General features: G+C 36.8%; 1 protein-coding gene across 1 annotated transcript; it reads left to right on the forward strand.

Annotated features, from left to right (window-relative positions):
* Positions 1-3,128: 3,128 nt before the first annotated feature.
* On the forward strand, positions 3,129-14,323 carry LOC111047063 (uncharacterized PE-PGRS family protein PE_PGRS54). The gene is made up of 3 exons (XM_022332729.2): positions 3,129-3,230; positions 9,821-10,081; positions 12,832-14,323. Exons 1-3 carry the CDS (start codon positions 3,186-3,188, stop codon positions 14,077-14,079), a joined length of 1,554 nt encoding a protein of 517 aa, XP_022188421.2. The 5' UTR covers positions 3,129-3,185; the 3' UTR covers positions 14,080-14,323.
* The last annotated feature ends 5,977 nt before the right edge of the window (positions 14,324-20,300 follow it).

The raw sequence follows: 20,300 nt of genomic DNA on the forward strand, positions 1-20,300 counted from the left end.
GATTTTCACGACCCTTTTGATGAATCTTCTTCTCTCTGTCTATCTATATAAATATAGAAGCGAAATGGCACTCACTCACTGACTGACTCACTCACTCACTCACTCACTCGCAGAACTAAATATCTACCGGACCAAAAACGTTCAAATTTGGTAGGCATGTTCAGTTGGCCCTTTAGAGGCGCACTAAGAAATCTTTTGGCAATATTTCAACTCTAAGGGTGCTTTTTAAGGGTTTAAAGTTCGGCTTTTAGCATGTATATTCTTCTTATTCTCTCAATTATAATTGAAAAATGTCCATACCATATGTTAATATAGAATTATAATCTAGAGAGAGTACCTCTCCGAGACAGTTGTTAACTGGTAACTAAATTAATAATTTTGTCAGGTTGGCATTAAGTTGAGTTGTCTTTGTTAGGTTGGCACCAAGTTGAAGATTGAAATGCATTTATCGCGGAAAAATCGATTGGGCACTGCTACTTCAATCAGAGCTATCCCTGGGAATATTATATTACTAGCCGTTCGGCTCGCTTCGCTCGCCATATCCGTTTAGCCAGACGTTTAGTCTGGATCCCCGACTGGATTGTCCTAACATATTATGATAAAAATGCGAAGCAAGCCTGCTGATCTCATTCTTGGACGATCCAGTCGGGGGTCCAGGGGGCGAAGCCCCCTTGCTAGACGGATATGGCGAGCGAAGCGAGCCTTACGGCTTGTACTATAATAAAGGAAAGGACTGACTTACACACGTACGGGATCGGAAAATTATGTTTGACGTAACATCACGTCTGAACTACTCAACTGATTAACTTAATATTCTGCATATAGATTCTTAATTAACCGAGGATGGTTATAGGCCTATTTCAGACTCTCCAAGATTAAATAAACTCATATTTTCAGTTTGTCAAGTTTTTTAATAGACCCTTGCGGTGCACGGTTTACCTGCTATAGTGTGGTCCACGTTATAATGGCAGTGGATAAAGATAGAAGAATAGCGATGCCGATTCTCTGCATTAATCAATTATATTTATAAACCGTCAAAAACATAATTGACATCGTTGTGGACCTAGAAAAGGATAGTACAACCGGCTTTGTCGAATGATAGACAAGAATAGCAAAACCAAAGTTGATCAAATACTGACATTATAACGTGGACCTCACTATAGTACATAAAAAATAATTCTAATATAATCTAATCTCACACTCTCTCTGAAAATTCATTTTTTCTGTTCATCTCTTGCAGTCTCCTTTATTTATCATTTTCCCCTTGCAATTTATGAGAGTACATTCCTGCAGATTCACACAAAATTCTCTGACCACAGGCATTCTATGATAATTTATCGTTGACACAATATTGCAATTCCGTTAAGTGAAAGTACACACTTCTTCATTCTCCTCCTCTTCTCTTTCACCTTCATCACCTCTTCCTTCTACTTCTCCAACTTCTTATTTTTTCATCATCATCATCATCATCATCATCATCTCATCATCATCATCATCATCATCATCATCATCATCATCATCATCATCATCATCATCATCATCATCATCATCATCATCTTCTTCTTCTTCTTCTTCTTCTTCTTCTTCTTCATCATCTTCTTCTTCATCATCATCTTCTTCTTCATCATCATCTTCTTCTCCTTCTTCTTCTTTTTTTCTTCTTCTTCTTCTTAATCTCTCTTCTTCTCTTCTCCTGTTATCTTCTGGCTGTACCAATTTGCAAAAGCTGTTACCAGAATTGATAGCTTCTGTGGCTTTTCTAAAGCACTTTGGAAAAAATGCAGAGAATTAATGTTTTAATACATTTCGAATCTAGATCAGAAGAGTGTAGGCTACCGGCTAGTGACACAGTATTACTCGAAAAACATTTTGCCAGCTGGTGGTTGAGATAAATGAGGTAAGACCTCAGGAGTTTTATCCCATTTTCTTACTCCATTATTTATTCTACTTCTCCTCATCTTCTTCTTCTTTTCTATTATTCATCCTCCTCCATATTTTTCTCCTTCTCCTCCTTCTCCAACTACTTCTATGCGGTAAATTATCGTTACCGGACTTGTTACGTAAAGTACTATTTTTTCAATATCTTTTCAATGGATTTACATGATTGAGCCAAAATATTTTGTCTATTAATACGATTAATTCTACATTGCCAATAGATTTCGCCAAAAAAGCACATTACATCATTAAAATAAAATGAAACAAAATGAAAATTTAACTATACAAAAACAGAAACAAAATTATAAATTATACTAAATACTTAGATACAATAGATTAAGTAAATAACTTGATTAATAAACTTGACATAGTACAGTAGTAGAAGTAAAATAAAATGTTCAGTTAACTTCATTGTAAAAGCAATTTTTCCTTTTCGGCACTGCCAACATACGTAACACTTGTGTGTTGGCAGTGAGTTGTAGTTCATTCACACTATTTGCTATGCAGTGACAATGATTTCGAAATACAAAAGTACATAAAAGGAGATGTAAAAATAAAGATGATCTGACAACAGAGCTAAGCGAAAAGAGATAGCGCTATCCGCTTTGTTGAATGATAGACAAGGATAGTAATACCATTGTTGATCAAACACTGTCATTATAACGTGGACCACACTGTAGGAAGTGAATTAACTCCGATCCAAATCGCATAATTGGGTGTGAATAATAATTAATTAATCACACTGAATCCGTCAATCATCATTACAACTTGAAATAGTCACACAATGAATGATTAACCTTCAGAAATGTGTGACTATCGTTCATGCCCTAGCATAATGTAGTCTATACTGTGACTTCCGCTATGAATATGTCTGTTGTTACATATATATGATTCTTCCTTCTTCTTTTTTCTCCTTTTCCTTCTTCTTCTTGTTTTTATTCTTGTTCTTGTTCTTCTTCTTTTTCTCCCTCTCAACTATTTGCTATGTCTTCATCCTTTTCTCTCTCACACTCTTCTTCATTGCAGCTTTTCTCTGTTGTGACATATGATTCTTCTTCTTTCTCCTCCTCCTCTTCATCTTCTTCTTCTTCTTCTTCTTTTTCTTCTTCTTCATCTCTACTATCTTCTCCTTCATCAAACTGATGTCTGTGACGACATTTAAATAGGCCTGATGTTGTGTGACTCTTCACATAGTATGTCTCTGTTCCAGATTTGAACATCAGTTGTGCTGTAATTGGGTGACAGCAAACATGTCACGTGTTATATCGATTGTCTCCAGTCTGCTATTGAGTCAGGTCAGTCTCTACACCCATAATCTATAAATAAAAATGAATGTCTGTGTGTTTGCTTGTATGTTTGTTTGTTTGTTCCCTAAAGACTCGAAAACTTCTTCACAGAACGGCAAGAAACTTTAAGAATATGTTGTGTGAATATTGGGGATGGTTTCTGACCAGAAATTTCAATAGGGGTCTAATAATACTTATTAGAAACCTATCAATTTTACAGACCTATGTTTTCGAAATTTTCGGCCGAGCGGCTACCTATGATTTAGCATCTAAAGTTACCAGCTGTATAATAAACACGTCACCCTGTGATAAATTGTGTACTGGTATTGGATGGGTAGTTTGGAGTTGAAGTTAGTGTAGTTGATAGGTACCAGCTGTAGATAATCGTTCCTTGGAAGACGTATACAAATAATTATCACTCCCCTATCATTTAGAAACTGGAAAATGTTGAGAAAAAAATTATTCACTTGCGAAAGTGAGTAGTTCATAATTCACCTCATGAAAGAGAGTTGTTCATATTGCATTTATTAATTGAGGCGTTAGCTACAAGAAGGGCATATAGCCGAGATCTAAGTTTTTCAGGAACAGAGTTTAAAGTTTTAATAACTAATTTAAATATAGGAGGCATTGAGATAAGGTAATTAACTCCTAAAACCAATAAGATTAATCACTTCTGTACAGAATTTGAGTATGAAATATGTAATTAAGTTATAAGGGATTGAGTAATATAATATAAAAAAAGAGATGTTATGTGCCCTTCTTACACCTAATGGCTATTCAGTCAAAGAAAGTGTGAATTGAATGAATTATTGAATCATTATTTAAGTTAGAATATAAACTTTATTGAATTAGATCTGTTGTCTAAAAGCTAATTTTAAATTTCAAAAATAAAAACATTTCTTATAAATTTTTCATCCCATCTTTGGTGTCAATAGTCTTCATTCATTCATTCGCTGTCACAGTCTTGATAGTTGTCTTCATCACTCATTTCTTCCACATTTTCTTGAGGTATTTCTTCAGTAGTTGCAGTTCTCTCTTCAAAACGTATTCACTAAATAATAGTCTTATAAGGTAGTTAGCAAACTGGCAGTTGAAAGCCAAAAATTTTACAGAAATCAGCTGACATTCATTTACAAAAACACAAATACAAACATGACGACACAAGATATCATTATGAAACTTTCGGGATATATGGAGAAAGCAATGGCGGATCGTTTAAAACGTTCTCCGCAATAAGGGCATATAGCTGTATGTGCCCTTCTTGTAGCTACCGCCTCAATTACTGAAGAATGACAGAATAATTTACATTTTTTTAATTTAGCTTAGCTTATAGCCTATTCATCCTCAAATGGAAGATGGAAAGAATATGGAATTCTGTGTAATTCATCGTTCATCGCATATTTCCTGGACCATCTATTGAATATCAACAATAATGAAAACATAATATTTATCTTTGAAACACTTATTTAACCTATCTATTTTTTTTCAATTCAACACTCTACTGATAGATATTGCACCAATAATTAAATTGATAATTTACCAATAATTACTAACCACTTACTAACTATTACCAATAATAACTACCAATAATTTATTGAGAAGAATATGTTTACGGAATAATAAATGCTGCATGACTAAGCACATAGAAAGTCCGTATTGAGATGTAAATGAAAATATTGATTGTCAGATAAATTTCATGATTCACCAAATGAAGTCTCGTGTGTCATGGGATACATTGACTTTTTGGCGGTACGAAGTTCGCCGGGTAAGCTAGTCTATACTATAATAGAGTAAACAACTGGCTTATACACGTACAAGATAGAAGAATTATGTTTGACGCATCATCACGTCTCAACTACTCAACTGATCAACTTGGAATTTTGCCGAGGATGTTCATAAGTCTATTTCAAATCTTTCAGGATTTCAATAGATCAAGTTTCCAGTTTGTCAGGTTTTAAATTGACCCTTCCGGAGCATTGGTTCCCTGCTGGTATTATAATTTTATTACATAGATCGGAAGTGTTTGAGCAAATAATTATCGTCTCTCTTGGAAAATATATGAAATAATTTTCTCCCCATCAACACACGACCGGAGAGAGCAACAAGCTCAGTGAAAATTTGCTCACCTCTCAGATTTCATAAACAGAACATTTCCAAAAAATCTGGTGTGGTACACTCACACAACTTTCCTTGCTCATATTCGAAACTACGATCAGACTTTTGTATATGTGTATATATAATTGTTTTCAGAGTACTTTTTCCTTTGTGTAAATTGTGAAATTCAATGATTTTTTTAGTCGTCATTTTTTTAAAGTCGTCAAAACAGCTGTTCTACAGATGAAATATCTCGACTATGTGTTCTTTTTATGAACTGCTCTACCTACCTACCTCATGCACGAGAAGGAGGTTACAAAGTCCATTTCTCAAGGATGGGGTGGACCCCCCATTAGTTTCCCAGAAAGGAGACTCATGCCAGTTGATAGAGCTGATAAATAACTATACAGAGTATGAATTTGAAAAAAATCGGTCAAGTTATTTTGAAAAAATCGTGAAAAACATGGTTTTTTAGTAATTATCCGCCATTTTTCTCAAGAATATTACGGAGCTCCTGCAATTTTCCAAGGAAAAAACTCATGTCATTTGATAGGACTTATGAATAGCTACCCATGGCTTGAATTTGAAGAAAATCGTTAGAGCCGTTTTCGAGAAAACCGTGAAAAACCTGTTTTTTGGTCATTATCCGCCATTTTTCTCAAGAATATTACGGAGCTCATGGAATTTTCCCAGAAATGAGACTCATGCCAGTTGATAGTGCTTATGAATATCTATCCATGGTATGAATTTGAAGTAAATCGTTAGAGCAGTTTTCGAGAAAACGGTGAAAAACATGGATTTTTAGTCATTATCCGCCATTTTTCTCAAGAATATTACGAAGCTCCTGAAATTTTACCAGAAATGAAACTTATGCCAGTGATAGGCTTAAAATAGCTATCCATGGTATAAATTTGAAGAAATCGTTGGAGCCGTTTTCGAGAATCCGTGAAAAACATGGTTTTTTAGTCATTTTCCGCCATTTTTCTCAAGAATATTACGGAGCTCCTGAAATTTTCCCAGAAATGAGACTTATGCTAGTTGATAGGGCTTATAAATAGCTATTCATGATATAAATTCGAAGAAAAAGTCGTTAGAGCCATTTTCGAGAAAAACGTGAAAAACATGGTTTTTTAGTAATTATCCGCCATTTTTTCCGCCATCTTGAATTGAATTTTATTGAATTTCTTATTGTCGGGTCCTCATGGTATAGGGACCTTAAGTTTAAAATTTCAAGTCGATCGGTTAATTAGGAATGGAGTTATTGTGTTCACAGACATACACACACACACACACATACACACACACACACATACACACACACACACATACACACATACACACACACATACCAATACCCAAAAATCATGTTTTTGGACTCAGGGGACCTTGAAACGTATAGAAAACTTGAAATTGGGGTACCTTAATTTTTTTTGGAAAGCAATACTTTCCTTACCTATGGTAGTAGGGCAAGGAAAGTAAAAATCTGGTGTGACGCACTCACACAACTTTCCTTACCGTTATGAGAATTGATCACCTGACGCTAAGGTTCACGCGCATCTCAAGTCTACTTATAAACAAAGATCTGAGTCAGCTGGTAACAGTACAATAACGCTGGAGACATAAGAGCTCTGCTATTTCTTCATAGTGGATCATTTAATAGAATCAACAGAAGCCAACAGTTTGCAATTGGATAATCACATTTTCTCGAATTTCGAGCTTATTTTCAATTTTAAGTGAAAATGTTACTTAACATTAACTGTAGAGATTTTCATGCTCAATCTTTTTCACTTGAATTTCTTTGTTGAAGTTATTAATGAAGCCTGATAATTGGGAATCTGAAATCGAACTTTGCATAGATGGGGTGGAGCTCCTGAAATTTTTACAGATATGTGACTTGTGGCAGTTGATAGAGCTTATCAATGACTATTTTAGGTGTGAGGGGCCGAAGCCCAAAAATTCCCGGATACAGGAGCCGACCCCTGTATCCACCTTCCACCCCTGCAGTATATAGGCCCAAAGGCCTCTCCTGCAGAACTTGCAACTCTCCCGCGCGTGCGAGCTGCTTCTGAAACTCAGGCCGCAGTGATAGTATGATCAGCACTGAGTTACTCATGATACTCAGTATGACAGCACCACTCACTGTCCTCCGCCTGTCACCAACACCGTTGCCAGTGCCAGGGGCAGACCCAATTTTCCGCCTAGTGTTAGTCCTCCTACTTCGGTCTACTGGTGCTACGAGGGCACCACTTCTAAGGGTTACTGTGGCTATTTATGAATAAACATTTTTTTACGATATCTAGTCTCATTCTTTCCTAGAATCTTTAGTCTCTTTAGCTCCAGATGCCTATGCATCAAAAAAATAAGACAGTCAATTAGAGTTTTTAATTTTGTAGTTTTTATATGTTTTTCTCATTTTTATTGGTTTTTTATTGGATTTTCTAATTTTTTAATAGTTTTTATTGGTTTTTCAGAGTTTTTATTAGATATTATTGTTTTTCATTTATTCATCATATGATGTTATTTTCTGCCACAGTACCTTATAAATCTAAAACAAACCCACGTCAAAGTCTTGTCAGAACCTCCGTCAATACCTAGTTTGGAGGAACCAACCCCAGTCAGTCTTAGTCACGATTACTCCAAGCATTCTCCACAAAACAGCATTCATTACTCCTGATTAGCAGTCAAGTTTCAAGTTTTATTTCGACAAAGTTGACTTATCAGTCCAGTATAAGCCCAGCACAAGCGAGGGCACGGAGTAACGCCCAGGAAGCCACGGACGGAAAGAGGCATATGCAAAGCATATCCTGTGGGCGCAGCTCGACCCAACCTGCTCGCTGCCTCTTGACCCCTTCCAGATTCTATCTAGTCGGGATCGTGGGAGAGCTAGATCAGGGAACCACCCACTGCCCAGTGGTCGGTCGATGAATAGGGCTCGAAATGTCTCGACATTGACGAACATAATATTATTAATTAAAAAATATCTATGGGTAGGATAAAATTGATTCAGACACCAATAGAAAGGAGACAGTCTCCCCGTTCATTTGATATAAAATTATTACTCTTTACGACGCTACATGATTCTGAGAGAAGTGATATTCAAAAGAAAAACAAATCTTCGCGATGTTTCCATTTTTATCAAAAAAGTTAAATTTCCTTTTAATCCTTCAACCCTGAAACTTTCTTAGCACTACTAGGATATCGGGGATGATATTCTACATCCAATTCTGACGTTGAATTGGAAATTTGAGAAAGTTGCAATTTTACACGATTTGGCAACCCTGTAGTTTCTTCGGATGGAAGGCCAAGTCTCAACTTGTTTCACACAAACTATAATTACAAAAGTCAATAACATAATGCTAATTTGCTGTTACACCGGAGTTGATAACATGAGTTATTAATAACAAGTTGTCAACTTGACTGAATTAACAAAAATTTATCTTGCCAAAGTAAATATCTCGTGTTTTTAACAGAAAATTCCTTGTTATTAACAAGACTTATGTTATCCATCGAGAGTCAGTAAAGATCAAAGGAAATGTGCTATGTTAATAACAAAAGCCTCTCTTATCGCTTTAACTTTTGTTAATAACAGGTTCCTATCTTCGCCGCAACCCCCTCACCGCGCATCCCTACCCTATATCTACAGCTGTTCCCTAATAACTACAGCTGCAGACAAAACACGTGACAAAGTTATTAACTTTTGTTGATAACAAAACCAGCAGCCAAAAGAAAATGTTATCAACATATTATGTTGAAAACTTTTGTCATCAACTCTGGTGTGAACGCATTATAATTTGTTTACATTAGATCAGATGTAGATCATTATGTTAATGATCACACTGTTTCAATTTGAAGTATTTTGAAGACTATTTTTTGCTTATTATTCCGGCTGTTATATTATGATTATGGATACTCTCGTTAAATGGAATCATATGGAAGTCAATTATATTGATTACAAGATCTTGTTAATAACAAGGAATTTTCTGTTAAAACACGAGATATTTACTTTTGTAGACTTTAAGTAGCCTGAGTCGGAAAAATTGACTTGGGGTGTAGTCGCAGTCCATTTATGTTTAAATTAAATTTCGAAAAACAAAAAATGAAGTAAAGAGAAAATAGTGTAAAGTTTCAGCTATTTCAAGGAATGCTTCATTTTCACAAGGAAAAACTTTTCCAATTACTGAAATGCGAGAATAAAGATTATCATAGAAACGGCGACTACGCCCCGTTTCGGAAAGCCAATTTTCTGACTCCAGCTGTTTAGAGTCTAGAACTTAGCTGAGTCCCGAGCACAGAATCAGGCCCAATATATTCTTGGAAAATGTATGAATACATAAATGATTTAAGATTCATTTTTTATCGAAACCTGAAGATGGTGTGGAGCACTGAAACTAGTTATTATAGTTTGTATTTTCAATCTATTATTCTATTTATTTCAAGAAAAGGTACTATAATATTCTATTTTATAAATGAATTTGATTGATTTTCTTATTTTTCTGCTTCAAAAGTTGGTACACAGTCTACCAGCCCTCACTCTACCTGCTACGATCATGATGAACGCTGCTGGTGGGGGAGGAGGAGGAGGAGGAGGAGGAGATGGAGCAGTAGTGAGCCAAACGAATTTGGATGCAATATCTTCAAGTCTTGGCTCCAATTTGCAATCAGCTGCTCAACAGCTGATGAACGGTGAAATCTCCACTCAAACCGGTCAGCAACTTAACACGGCAAGCACTGGTGGAGCATTCAATGTTGAAGGATTGCAGGGTCTGGTGAGTTGAGAACAAGAGGTTTGGTGAGGTTCACGTTATAATGGCAGTGGAGCAAGATAGGCGAACAACGTTACCGAACCTCTGTCTTGTTAATGCCTTCTATAGACGGTAGCTGATACAAGTTTATTGATGTAATATTAACTGTTCATTCTTGTTTAGAATGATCAATTATATTAAATATAATTTTATTATCAAAATAGCCCTCAGGCTCGCTTCGCTCGCCGTATCCGTCTAGCCAGGGGGCTCCGCCCCCTGGACCCTCGACTAGATCGTCCAAGATTGAGATCAGCAGGCTCGCTTCGCTCGCCTGAATTTTTCATTTGAGCATTTTTATCATATGTTAGGACGATACAGTCGGGGATCCAGACTAAACGTCTGGCTAAACGGATATGGCGAGCGAAGCGAGCCGGACGGCTAGTAATATAATATTCCCAGGAATAGCTCTGGAGTAGCAGTGCCCAATCAATTTTCCCGCGATGAATGCATTTCAATCTCCAACTTGGTGCCAACCTAACAAAGTCAACTCAACTTAATGCCAACCTGACAAAATTATTAATTAGTTACCAGAACAACTGTTTCGAAGAGGTACTCTATCTAGATTATAGTTCTATATTAACATATGGTATGGACTTTTCCATTATAATTAAGATATTGGAATAAGAAGAATATAGCCTACATGCTAAAAGACGAATTTTAAACCCTTAAAAACCACCCTTAGAGTTAAAATATCGCCAAAAGATTTCTCAGTGCGCCTCTAAAGGGCCAACTGAACATACCTACCAAATTTGAACGTTTTTGGTCTGGTAGATTTTTAGTTCTGCGAGTGAGTAAGTGAGTGAGTGAGTCAGTCAGTCAGTGAGTGAGTGCCATTTCGCTTTTATATATATAGATTGCACGTCGACGTATATACGAGGTTTTATGAAATTTTAAATTCCAAGGATAATATAGAAGGAAAAGGAGCCTCCTTCATACGCCAATATAAAAGTAAAAATCAGACTATAGAATTATTCATCATAAATCAGCTGTCGAGTTGATTATAAATTGCTTGCCATGACGCATGCGACTGAATATCTCAATGCAACTTGGTGAAAAATCAGCTGCTGTGTGGACTATTAATTACATGCCTCATTGAATGCGATTTTATGCATTATTAAATGAACCATTGATTGCATGCAATTGATAACTAAAATAAGATAGTATTGTCTCTCGACCTTTCTCTGCTTTGAACTCGGGCTGTCTTGTTGCCAGTATGTCTAGAAGGAGATTAGCTTCTGATGTTAGCATTTTTGATACAGCAGCCCCAACAGCTATTAGCCGTTTCCACACTGATATCTCGCAGACATTATTTACTTTGATGGACAGTATAAGAGGAGGCTGTGGTTTATAACTGCGCGAGGTCTACTGTTCACAGAACTACTAGTGTAATAATAATTATATGAGTAAAAATAAAATGATATTCATTGAGAATGAGAGATTTCTCTTCTTGGGCCACAGGCTACATGTTTTACAACGACTGATCTACTGTTAATGAGATATTTGAATCTGCTAATTTGATGTAGTTTAAGCTGGGTTTTTGTTTGTGCGTAAAATGCCCGTCAGGGTGAGGATCTCAGGTTGGGTAGATTTTAATTTGTCTAGAAAACTTGAAATATTATTTTCAATTATTTTTCAATGGGGGAGGTTGAGTTCATACTTTTCCATAATTTTTAATTGCAATATGTTGATATTATTAGAAATGTTTTGATTCTTGAATGATAAAAAGAATAATAAAAGTTATTTGATCAGCTGGTTTAGCACACTCGAAATTCGGACAACATGAATGTCAACAATGCTTCTCATCGTCGAATGCGGAAGATTACGCATAAACGAGAATGCACCTTCAGTGTTAGTTAGGGCCGGTTTCAGAGCTCGGGGGAATCAGCTGAGTTCTAGATTTTAAACAGCTGGAGTCAGAAAATTGGCTTTCCGAAACAGTTTTTTCGATAATCTTTATTTTCCCATTTCTATAATTGGAATTCAAAATAGCTGAAACTTTACACTATCTTCTCTTTATTTAATTTTGAGTTCAATTTCCTAGTTCTTCGAAATTTAATTTAAACGTGGACTACGACTACGCCCCGTTTTGGAAAGCCAATTCTCCGACTTCGACTGTTTAAAGTCCAGAACTTAGCTGAGTCCCGAGCTCCATAACCGGTCCTTAGTTTCATTCAATGTAGGACTTCGTCAAAGTGGGGTCCAGTCATACTGAAAGTATTCGATCAACATTGCCGTTGCTATCCATCTCTACCTTGGAAGATAGTATCAACATAATCTTCTTCTTCTATTAGTGCGTCTCCTATCGGAGGTTCGCTATCAGCACAGCAATCCGGATCTTATTCACTGCCGCTCGAAACAAGTCTTTGCTGCTGTCAAACCAATCCCTAATGCAAATCCCATTGAAGATCCTATCAAACACTGTCATTATAACGTGGACCCCACTATAGAGCATAGTGGAACTCAATCAAGTCTGATTTTATATTATTTTGTATTATATCTGTGAGGGTCTATGTTAGAACTTGAAAAACTGAGAACTTGACGTGGATAATGAAATCTTGAAGAATTGAAATAGGCCTTTAACCATCCTCGGTTAATCATGAATCAGTATGCAAAATTTCTAGATAGTATAGATTATTGGATTTTTCCAAGTTCATCCTGATAACGTTTCTCATTGGAAAGATTTATTCTCATTGATTTTTCCTCCAACATTGCAGAGTGGACTGACCTCAGGCAGGGCTACCAACGGTCTAGGTCTCACTGTCAGTGGGCTGCGCGCTTTTCAAGGTTCTGACAATCTAGCTGGACTGAGTTCAACTCTCAGTGCATCTGGAGCAGATTTGAGTTCAACTTCAGCGACAGATGCAGAAAATCCATCCCTGGGTTTCCAACTGATGACACAAGGTGGACAATTGAGCCAGCTGACACCAGGTGGACAATTGGGCCAGCTGACATCAAGTGGACAATTGAGTCAGCTGACATCAGGTGGACAACTGACCCAGCTGACACCAGGTGGACAATTAGGCCAGCTGGCATCAAGTGGACAGTTGAGCCAGCTGACAGCAGGTGGACAATTGAGCCAGCAGACACCAGGTGGACAATTGAGTCAGCTGACATCAGGTGGACAATTTGGCCAGCTGACAACAGGTGAACAATCGAGCCAGCAGACATCAGGTGGACAACTGACCCAGCTGACACCAGGTGGACAATTGAACCAGCTGACATCAGGTGGACGATTAGGCCACCTGACACCAGGTGGACAATTGAGTCAGCTGACATCAGGTGGACGATTAGGCCAGCTGACATCAGGTGGACAATTGAGTCAGCTGACACCAGGTGGACAATTGAGCTTTGTAAGCAGAGATCAAGGTCAGAACTATGGCATAAGAAATGGCCAGCAGTTCATCGTCTTTGGCGGTAGAGCCGAAGGTTATCCAGTACAGACGATACCTGAAGGTTCGTGGGTTGTTGATGTTGGTTCCTTGGGTGACGTCACAACTGCTCCTAATAGCATCCCAGTTAATCGCTTTACAGAGCAACTACCCTCGTTGGGTGATGTCACAACTGCTTCTAACAGCATCCCTTTCAATCGCCTTCCAGAGCAATTATCCTCGTTGGGTGACGTGACAACTGCTCCTAATAGCATCCTTGCCAATCGCTTCCCAGAGCAGCTACCCTTGTCAGCCAACTTCCAATCTCCAAACATCCCCAACTATCTCCAGCGATACGTTGTCCAGCAGAGACCCACTTCATCAGTGTATTACACTGTCGCAAATGGCCAGAACTCCCCAGCACCAAGATCATTGGGATATCTTGACCAGCCTATCCAGGGTCTTCAGGCCTATTCTCCAGTACCTATCCAGGATGGCCTCCAGCTCCAGTTTGCCAGGAATGCGGTTGCACCGCAAGGATATATCATAGGTAACCAAGTGGTTCCCGCCCAGAGAATTCAGTTGGCTTTCTAGATTAGATTGAATTTAGATAAACATAACCTATTTTTAAACAATTTCTGTACAAATTTTAGTAAGGAACAGTTTTGGGCTTTGAACGTGTTGTTCCTTCCCCAATCATTCATAGTTGAAAATGATATTGTATGTATTAATGTATAAATAAATAGATTAGTGAGCAATGTTCTGGATGGATATTGTGGAGTGTTTATAATGCTTTCCTTCTAGTCAATAAAAATGATTTGGTTTGATGTTTCTACAATATTTGAGTTTTGAGCCCGATTCAATCCAATTCAAAACACCTGGCTTCAAGTGCTCCAATGCAAGATTACAATGTTTCCAATAGTTATAAATCAAGGAAAAAACAAACTAGTCACATACAGTTGTGCTAAAAGGACTAGAAGCTGCATGTGTATCTTTTCGGATGCAGAACGTTGGTTTTGAGGAGATACAAAAACGAATTTGTTGCTAATGGAAAGATACATTTTTACATTTTCGGTTTCTAATAACGTGGAATCTAATTGAATGGCAAAATATCAGATCTCAATTATTGAGAGAATTGATTATTGAATCATTGTGGAATATATTTCATAATTGAAGTTTAACATATCATTTGAAACAAACATGAACAGCTGATATCACAACAGATATACCAGTATCAGCTAAATATAAAGAAAATAAAAATCTCAGTACCCTTTTTTGTGATAAAATATTTCAAAAAAAGGGTACAGAGATTTTTATTTCCTTTATATTTATATTACAAGTAGCCCTATACAGAAAAGAGATAAAAATATGGCAGTATCAGCTATTCTATATAAAAGGCAGTGGCAAGGCAGAGAACTCGCAATGCTGTTTTCCTATCTCTCTCCACTGCCATTATAACGTGGACCTCACATTAGGAAATATATTCTCAATACAGCTCGTACACAATAAATGAAATAATTAACGTCTATATTGAATTCAAGTGCACTAGTTGAAATTTATTTATCCATTTATTTACAGGGTGTTTCAGAGAAACGGGAAATTTTGAAAGTTGAATAATTTTAGGTAAAAAGATCTTTAAATAAAGTTTTTCATATCATTCAATAGTAAAAATGATGCCATTTCAGAATAAATAATACCGTAACATTAATTTTTTGAAGAAGACATCTTGCAGGTATGTTGCTTTTCTACGCAAACATTCCTGTAGTCTCTTCATCACATTTTCCATGGTTTGACGTTTCAACATTACAACTGGAATTTAAAATCGCTTCTCGAATCTTGGCTTTCAATTCTGCAACAACGGAAGAATTACAATTATTCCAGTTGTAATGTTACGTCAAACCATGGACAATGTGATGAAGAGACTATAGGATTATTTGCGTAGAAAAGGAATTCACCTGCAAGATGTATGGGGGAATACACCCCACACAGGCTAGTCCGCGGGGCGTTTTTTGTTTTATTCATTCTTAAAAAAGAATTTTATCATTTTGTTACATCATTATTACTGTACATGACTATGTTTGAATGATAAGAAACAGATTTTCCCTGTTATTGTACTAGTTTTTGGATGAATAAAATCTTTTTCATTCATTTCATTAGATGTCTTTTTCAAAAAATAAATGCTACGGTATTATTTATTCTAAAATGGCATTATTAAATTTTTTAAGATTTGTTTCTCTTGAAATTATGTAATTTTCCGTTTCTCGGGAACACTCTGTATTTACGATACGAATGACACTAATGTAATAACATTGATAGATAAAATAATAAAGTAGTCCTTGTGCTATTTTTCTTCCAGATTTATAGGTGATGACTTAGTCCAAGATGGGTTTGGAATTCCACATGTACAATTTCTATTCAATTTTAGCCCAAATTAATCATGGAAACCATAAATTGATTCACAGTCCAATTCTATTGAGAGAAATAACGTTTTCGCCCCACTTGGATGTAATGAGCTGGTTTTCGTGCGTCATATGGAGGCCGAAAATGATTGTTTTCTGACCAGGCCGGTAAAAGTTTTACGGCCCTAGGGCTGTAAAATAACCTTGAAGTCAGCTGATTCTGATTTGATGTGAACGTGTTTACAAAATGGTTTATGAAACGGAATCAGTTTATGCTTCTAGAATTGAATAAGTATTCTGCAATAAGATACTATTATTCTATTTGGATGGATAAAATACAGATAAGATATATATTATAAACTATTCAAATTCGATTTTTAGAGTAGGATAGAACTTCTAACCTAAACTTCCGAAGTCAACGACAACAAGCATTGTTGACGTTGACATTCAGATTGGCCAAATTTCAAGTGCCGATTTCGAGCCGGAAAAGTCTCATTTTCGGCCCTAGGTGCGAAATATACTATTACAGGATACGTGATAATGAGTTGATGGAAAAAGGTAGAAGGAAGAGGAGAAAGTTTTGAATTGTAGATGGTTAATCATTAATCAGGGGGAACGGAAAGAAGAAAGAGACGGAGGAAAATGATTCTATCAGGTAGAATCTTATTTTTTGCTCGATATTTCTTGTACACTCAGTCTTTCCACCCAATATAAAATTCTCCCCTTGCCACTTTAACACCTCTCTCTCTCTCTCTCTTTATCACACTCTTCCTCTGCTTTCCAAATGTTCCTCTCCCCGAAACGTTTTTGGCAAAATACTTGAACGGTTTGAAAACATTTTCCGCCATGCCAATGGCAAATGCTCAGCCAAAACAAATTATTCAATTTTGTGGGCACTTTGCTTCTCACTGAACTACACTGAAAATGATTTCTTCCTCTTATTTATGATTCAATTTGAATAATTTGAATGATCGATTTTCAAGCCATCCATATCTTATTTATTTCTACTTTTTTTCTTTCTCAATCTTCTTCTTCTTCTTCCTCCACTTCTTCTCATCATTCTTTCAGCCACCACCTTCCACCTTCTCCATTTCCTTCTTCTCATCCTTCCTCTTCATCATCTTCTTCTTCCTCTTCTTCTTCTTCTTCTTCCTCTCCTTCTGCTCACACTCCTTCTCACTCTTTTCTTTTTCCTCGTCGTCTTCTTCTTCTTACTCCTCTCCTGTCTTCTTCTCCTTCTTCTACTACTCTGAGAAGATTAGATCCTTGGAAACTCAAGTGGTCGGTCAATTTTGAACTGTGTAGGCTGAGTCAAGTTGACCGCCTCAAGTTGACCGCCTTATGACCTCTCAAGTGGAGAGAGACGCGTTTTCACTCAATTAGGTTCGGACAACGCTGCTATAAAGCAGTACTTGTATATTCAGACAGTCCATTCTCCAATTTGCTTAGCGAAACGTCGAGAGAGCCTATCATCGGTCAGAAGGGTAGCTTATCCCCAGCATGGGGATGTGTTCGGAGAATGCGAATTGGAGATTTTTGGGGAGGGGGTGCATTGCGTATAGTGACGTCCACGTTATAATGACAGTGGATAAAGATAGAATAATAGCGATGCCGATTCTCTGCATTAATTAATCATATTTCTACACTGTCAAAAACATAATTGGCACCGTTGTGAACCTAGAAAAGGATAGTACCACCGGCTTTGTCAAATGATAGACAAGGATAGCAAAACCAAAGTTGATCAAATACTGTCATTATAACGTGTACCTCACTATAGGATGCGATGAAGTGGGTGAAAAGGAGGAGGAGGAGGAGGAGTAGAGAAAAAAGAAGATGAAGGAGAAAAATAAGAAGAGGAGGAAGAAGAGTGAGCAGAAGGAGAAGAAGAGGGAGAAGAAGAAGAAGAAGAAGAGAAGAAGAAGAAGAAGAAGAAGGAGAAAAAGAGTAAGACAGGAGATGGAGAAGGAGTAGGAGAACGGATGAAGATGAAGGAGAAGGAGAAAAAGAAGAGGACGAGGACAAGAGATGAAGAAGGAGAAGAAGAAGTAGAAGAAGAAGACAGGAGAGGAAGAAGAAGAAAAAGAAGAAGAAGAGGAAGAGAAAGAAGACGAAGAGGAGGAAGAAGAGAAGAAGAAGAGGAGGAAGAAGATAAGGAAAAAGAGGGGGGAGGAGAAGCAACGAAGGTGGTGGATACGAAGAAAGGAGAAAGGATGAGGAGAAAGAGAGGGAGAAGACAGTTGGAGAAGAATAGAAGGGGGAAGGAGACAGGTGGTCAAGAAGATGGAGAAGAGGAAGGATAGAATAAGAAGACAGGAAAGAAAGAAAGAAAATCAAGGAGGTAAAGCAATAAAGAGAATGATAAGGCAGAAGGAGAAGGAGTAGAAGAAGAAGAAGAAGAAGAAGAAGAGAAGAAGAATAGAGAAGAAGAAGAATTTGAAGAAGTATAATAAGAGTGAGAAGAAGAAGAATTGCAAGCAGTAAAACCTCGATACTAAAGAATAAGAAGAAGAAGAATAGTTATAAGAAGATAAGAATGAAGAAGTAGAAGTAGAAGAAGAAGAAGAGATGAATAAGAAGAAGAAGAAGAATAAGAAGAAGAAGAAGAATACGAATAAGACGAAGAAAAATGAAAAGAAGAATAAGACTAAGACAAAAGAAGAAGAAATAATACGAAGAAGCGAGAAGAAGAAGAAGAAGAAAAAGAAGAAGAGAAGAATAGAATAACGAAGAAGAATATGCAGAAGAAAAAGAGGAAGAAGAAGAAGAAGAAGAAAAAGAAGAAGAAGAAGAGGAAGCCAGGGGATGAAGAAGAATGATACGTTACCGCGCTCGGGAATTCGCCAAGTTCTTGACTACAAACAGCTGGAGTCAGAAAATTAGCTTCCCGAAACGGGGCGTAGTCGCAGTCAACGTTTAAATTCAATTGAGAAGAACTAGGAAATTGAACACAAAATGAAATAAAGTGAAAATAATGTAAAGTTTCAGCTATCTTGAATTACCGAGGCAAGGAACGTTTCCTCTAATGTAGTCAAGGCAACGCTTCCAATTATAGAAATGAGAAATATAAGATTATCATAAAAACTGGGGACTATTCCAAGTTTCCATCACCAATTTTTCTGACTCCAGTAACTGTTTAAGGCTGTGCAAAGGCTGAAAATAAACTTTCCACTCGGGATATTTTTGAGTTTTTCGATTCGTATATCATCAAGCTATCAAAATGAAAAAGTTTTCTCAGGAAAACATTTTTTCGCCACACTGCACAGAAAGCAGCTGTTTTCCAGTCCCTACGTAGATCTGAAAGACCTTGTTTGCAGACGACGTCAGAAAAGGGTTTCTTTTCCGGTCTAGGCCAGAAAGTTGTCTCTTTCCAGCCGCTTATGGCTGGAAACAACGCGCTAATTATTATTAATAAGTCATCCGCTAGATCGGGCGAGTGTCCACTTTCATAATAAGCTGAAGTCGCCATGATTTTAGTTCCAGTTTCGAATCAAACTAATTCGCTTCGCAACCAGTTTTATTCAATTATTTATTGTTGATTAGTGCATTCCGAATTTTCAAAAATGCTTGAAGATGACTGTGGTATTCCAAGTGAAATTTTAAAAGAATCTGAAATCCTGACTGCAAATCTTCTACCACTAAAATCAAGAGATAGGTACGATAGCTTAACGAGTATTCTTTATTTTGTATTCTTTATTTATTTTGTCAGCAATACCTGTAGTGTGGCGAAAAATATCGTTCGCACCACGGGCAAAAAATGTTTTTCCAGCTCTCAATCTTTTCTAGTCCTCGGCCTACGGCCTCGGACTTGAAAACCGATTTCGAGCTGGAAAAATCTCATTTTCTGCTCTAGGTGCGAAATATACTATTTCCTGATCATTACTTTTTGAGATATGAGCGCCTAAAGTTTAAATTATTGGGACAGAACATTCAAAATTTGATGATATATAAATCTATGAGATTTATGGGGAGGGATTCTTTATGGTATTGTTGATCTAGTAAATCAAAAATTTTCTGAGAATGTCAATTTTTAAGATAGTTATTCAATCTACTAAAAATAACTTTTAGTTGAGTTATTTCTGGTTATTTTTGGTAAATTGAATAACTTTTTCAAGATTTGATATTTTCAGAAAATTTTTGTTTTACCAGATCAACAATACCATGAAGAATCCATCCTATGAATCTCATGGATTTATATCTTATAGAATTTGAAATGTTCTGTTCAAACTTCAGGTGCTCATATCTCAAAAAGAAATTACCGAAAAAAAATGTTTTCCTAAGGAAACTTTTTCATTCTGATAGCTTGATGATATGCGAATCGAAAAACTTAGAAAAATATCATGAGTACAAAGTTTATTTTTAGCCTTTGCACAGCCTTAAAGTCTAGAACTTAGTCAAATCCCGAGCTTGGCAACCATC

This window comes from Nilaparvata lugens, chromosome 9, assembly GCF_014356525.2.
Source record: "Nilaparvata lugens isolate BPH chromosome 9, ASM1435652v1, whole genome shotgun sequence".
Lineage (NCBI taxonomy): Eukaryota > Metazoa > Arthropoda > Insecta > Hemiptera > Delphacidae > Nilaparvata > Nilaparvata lugens.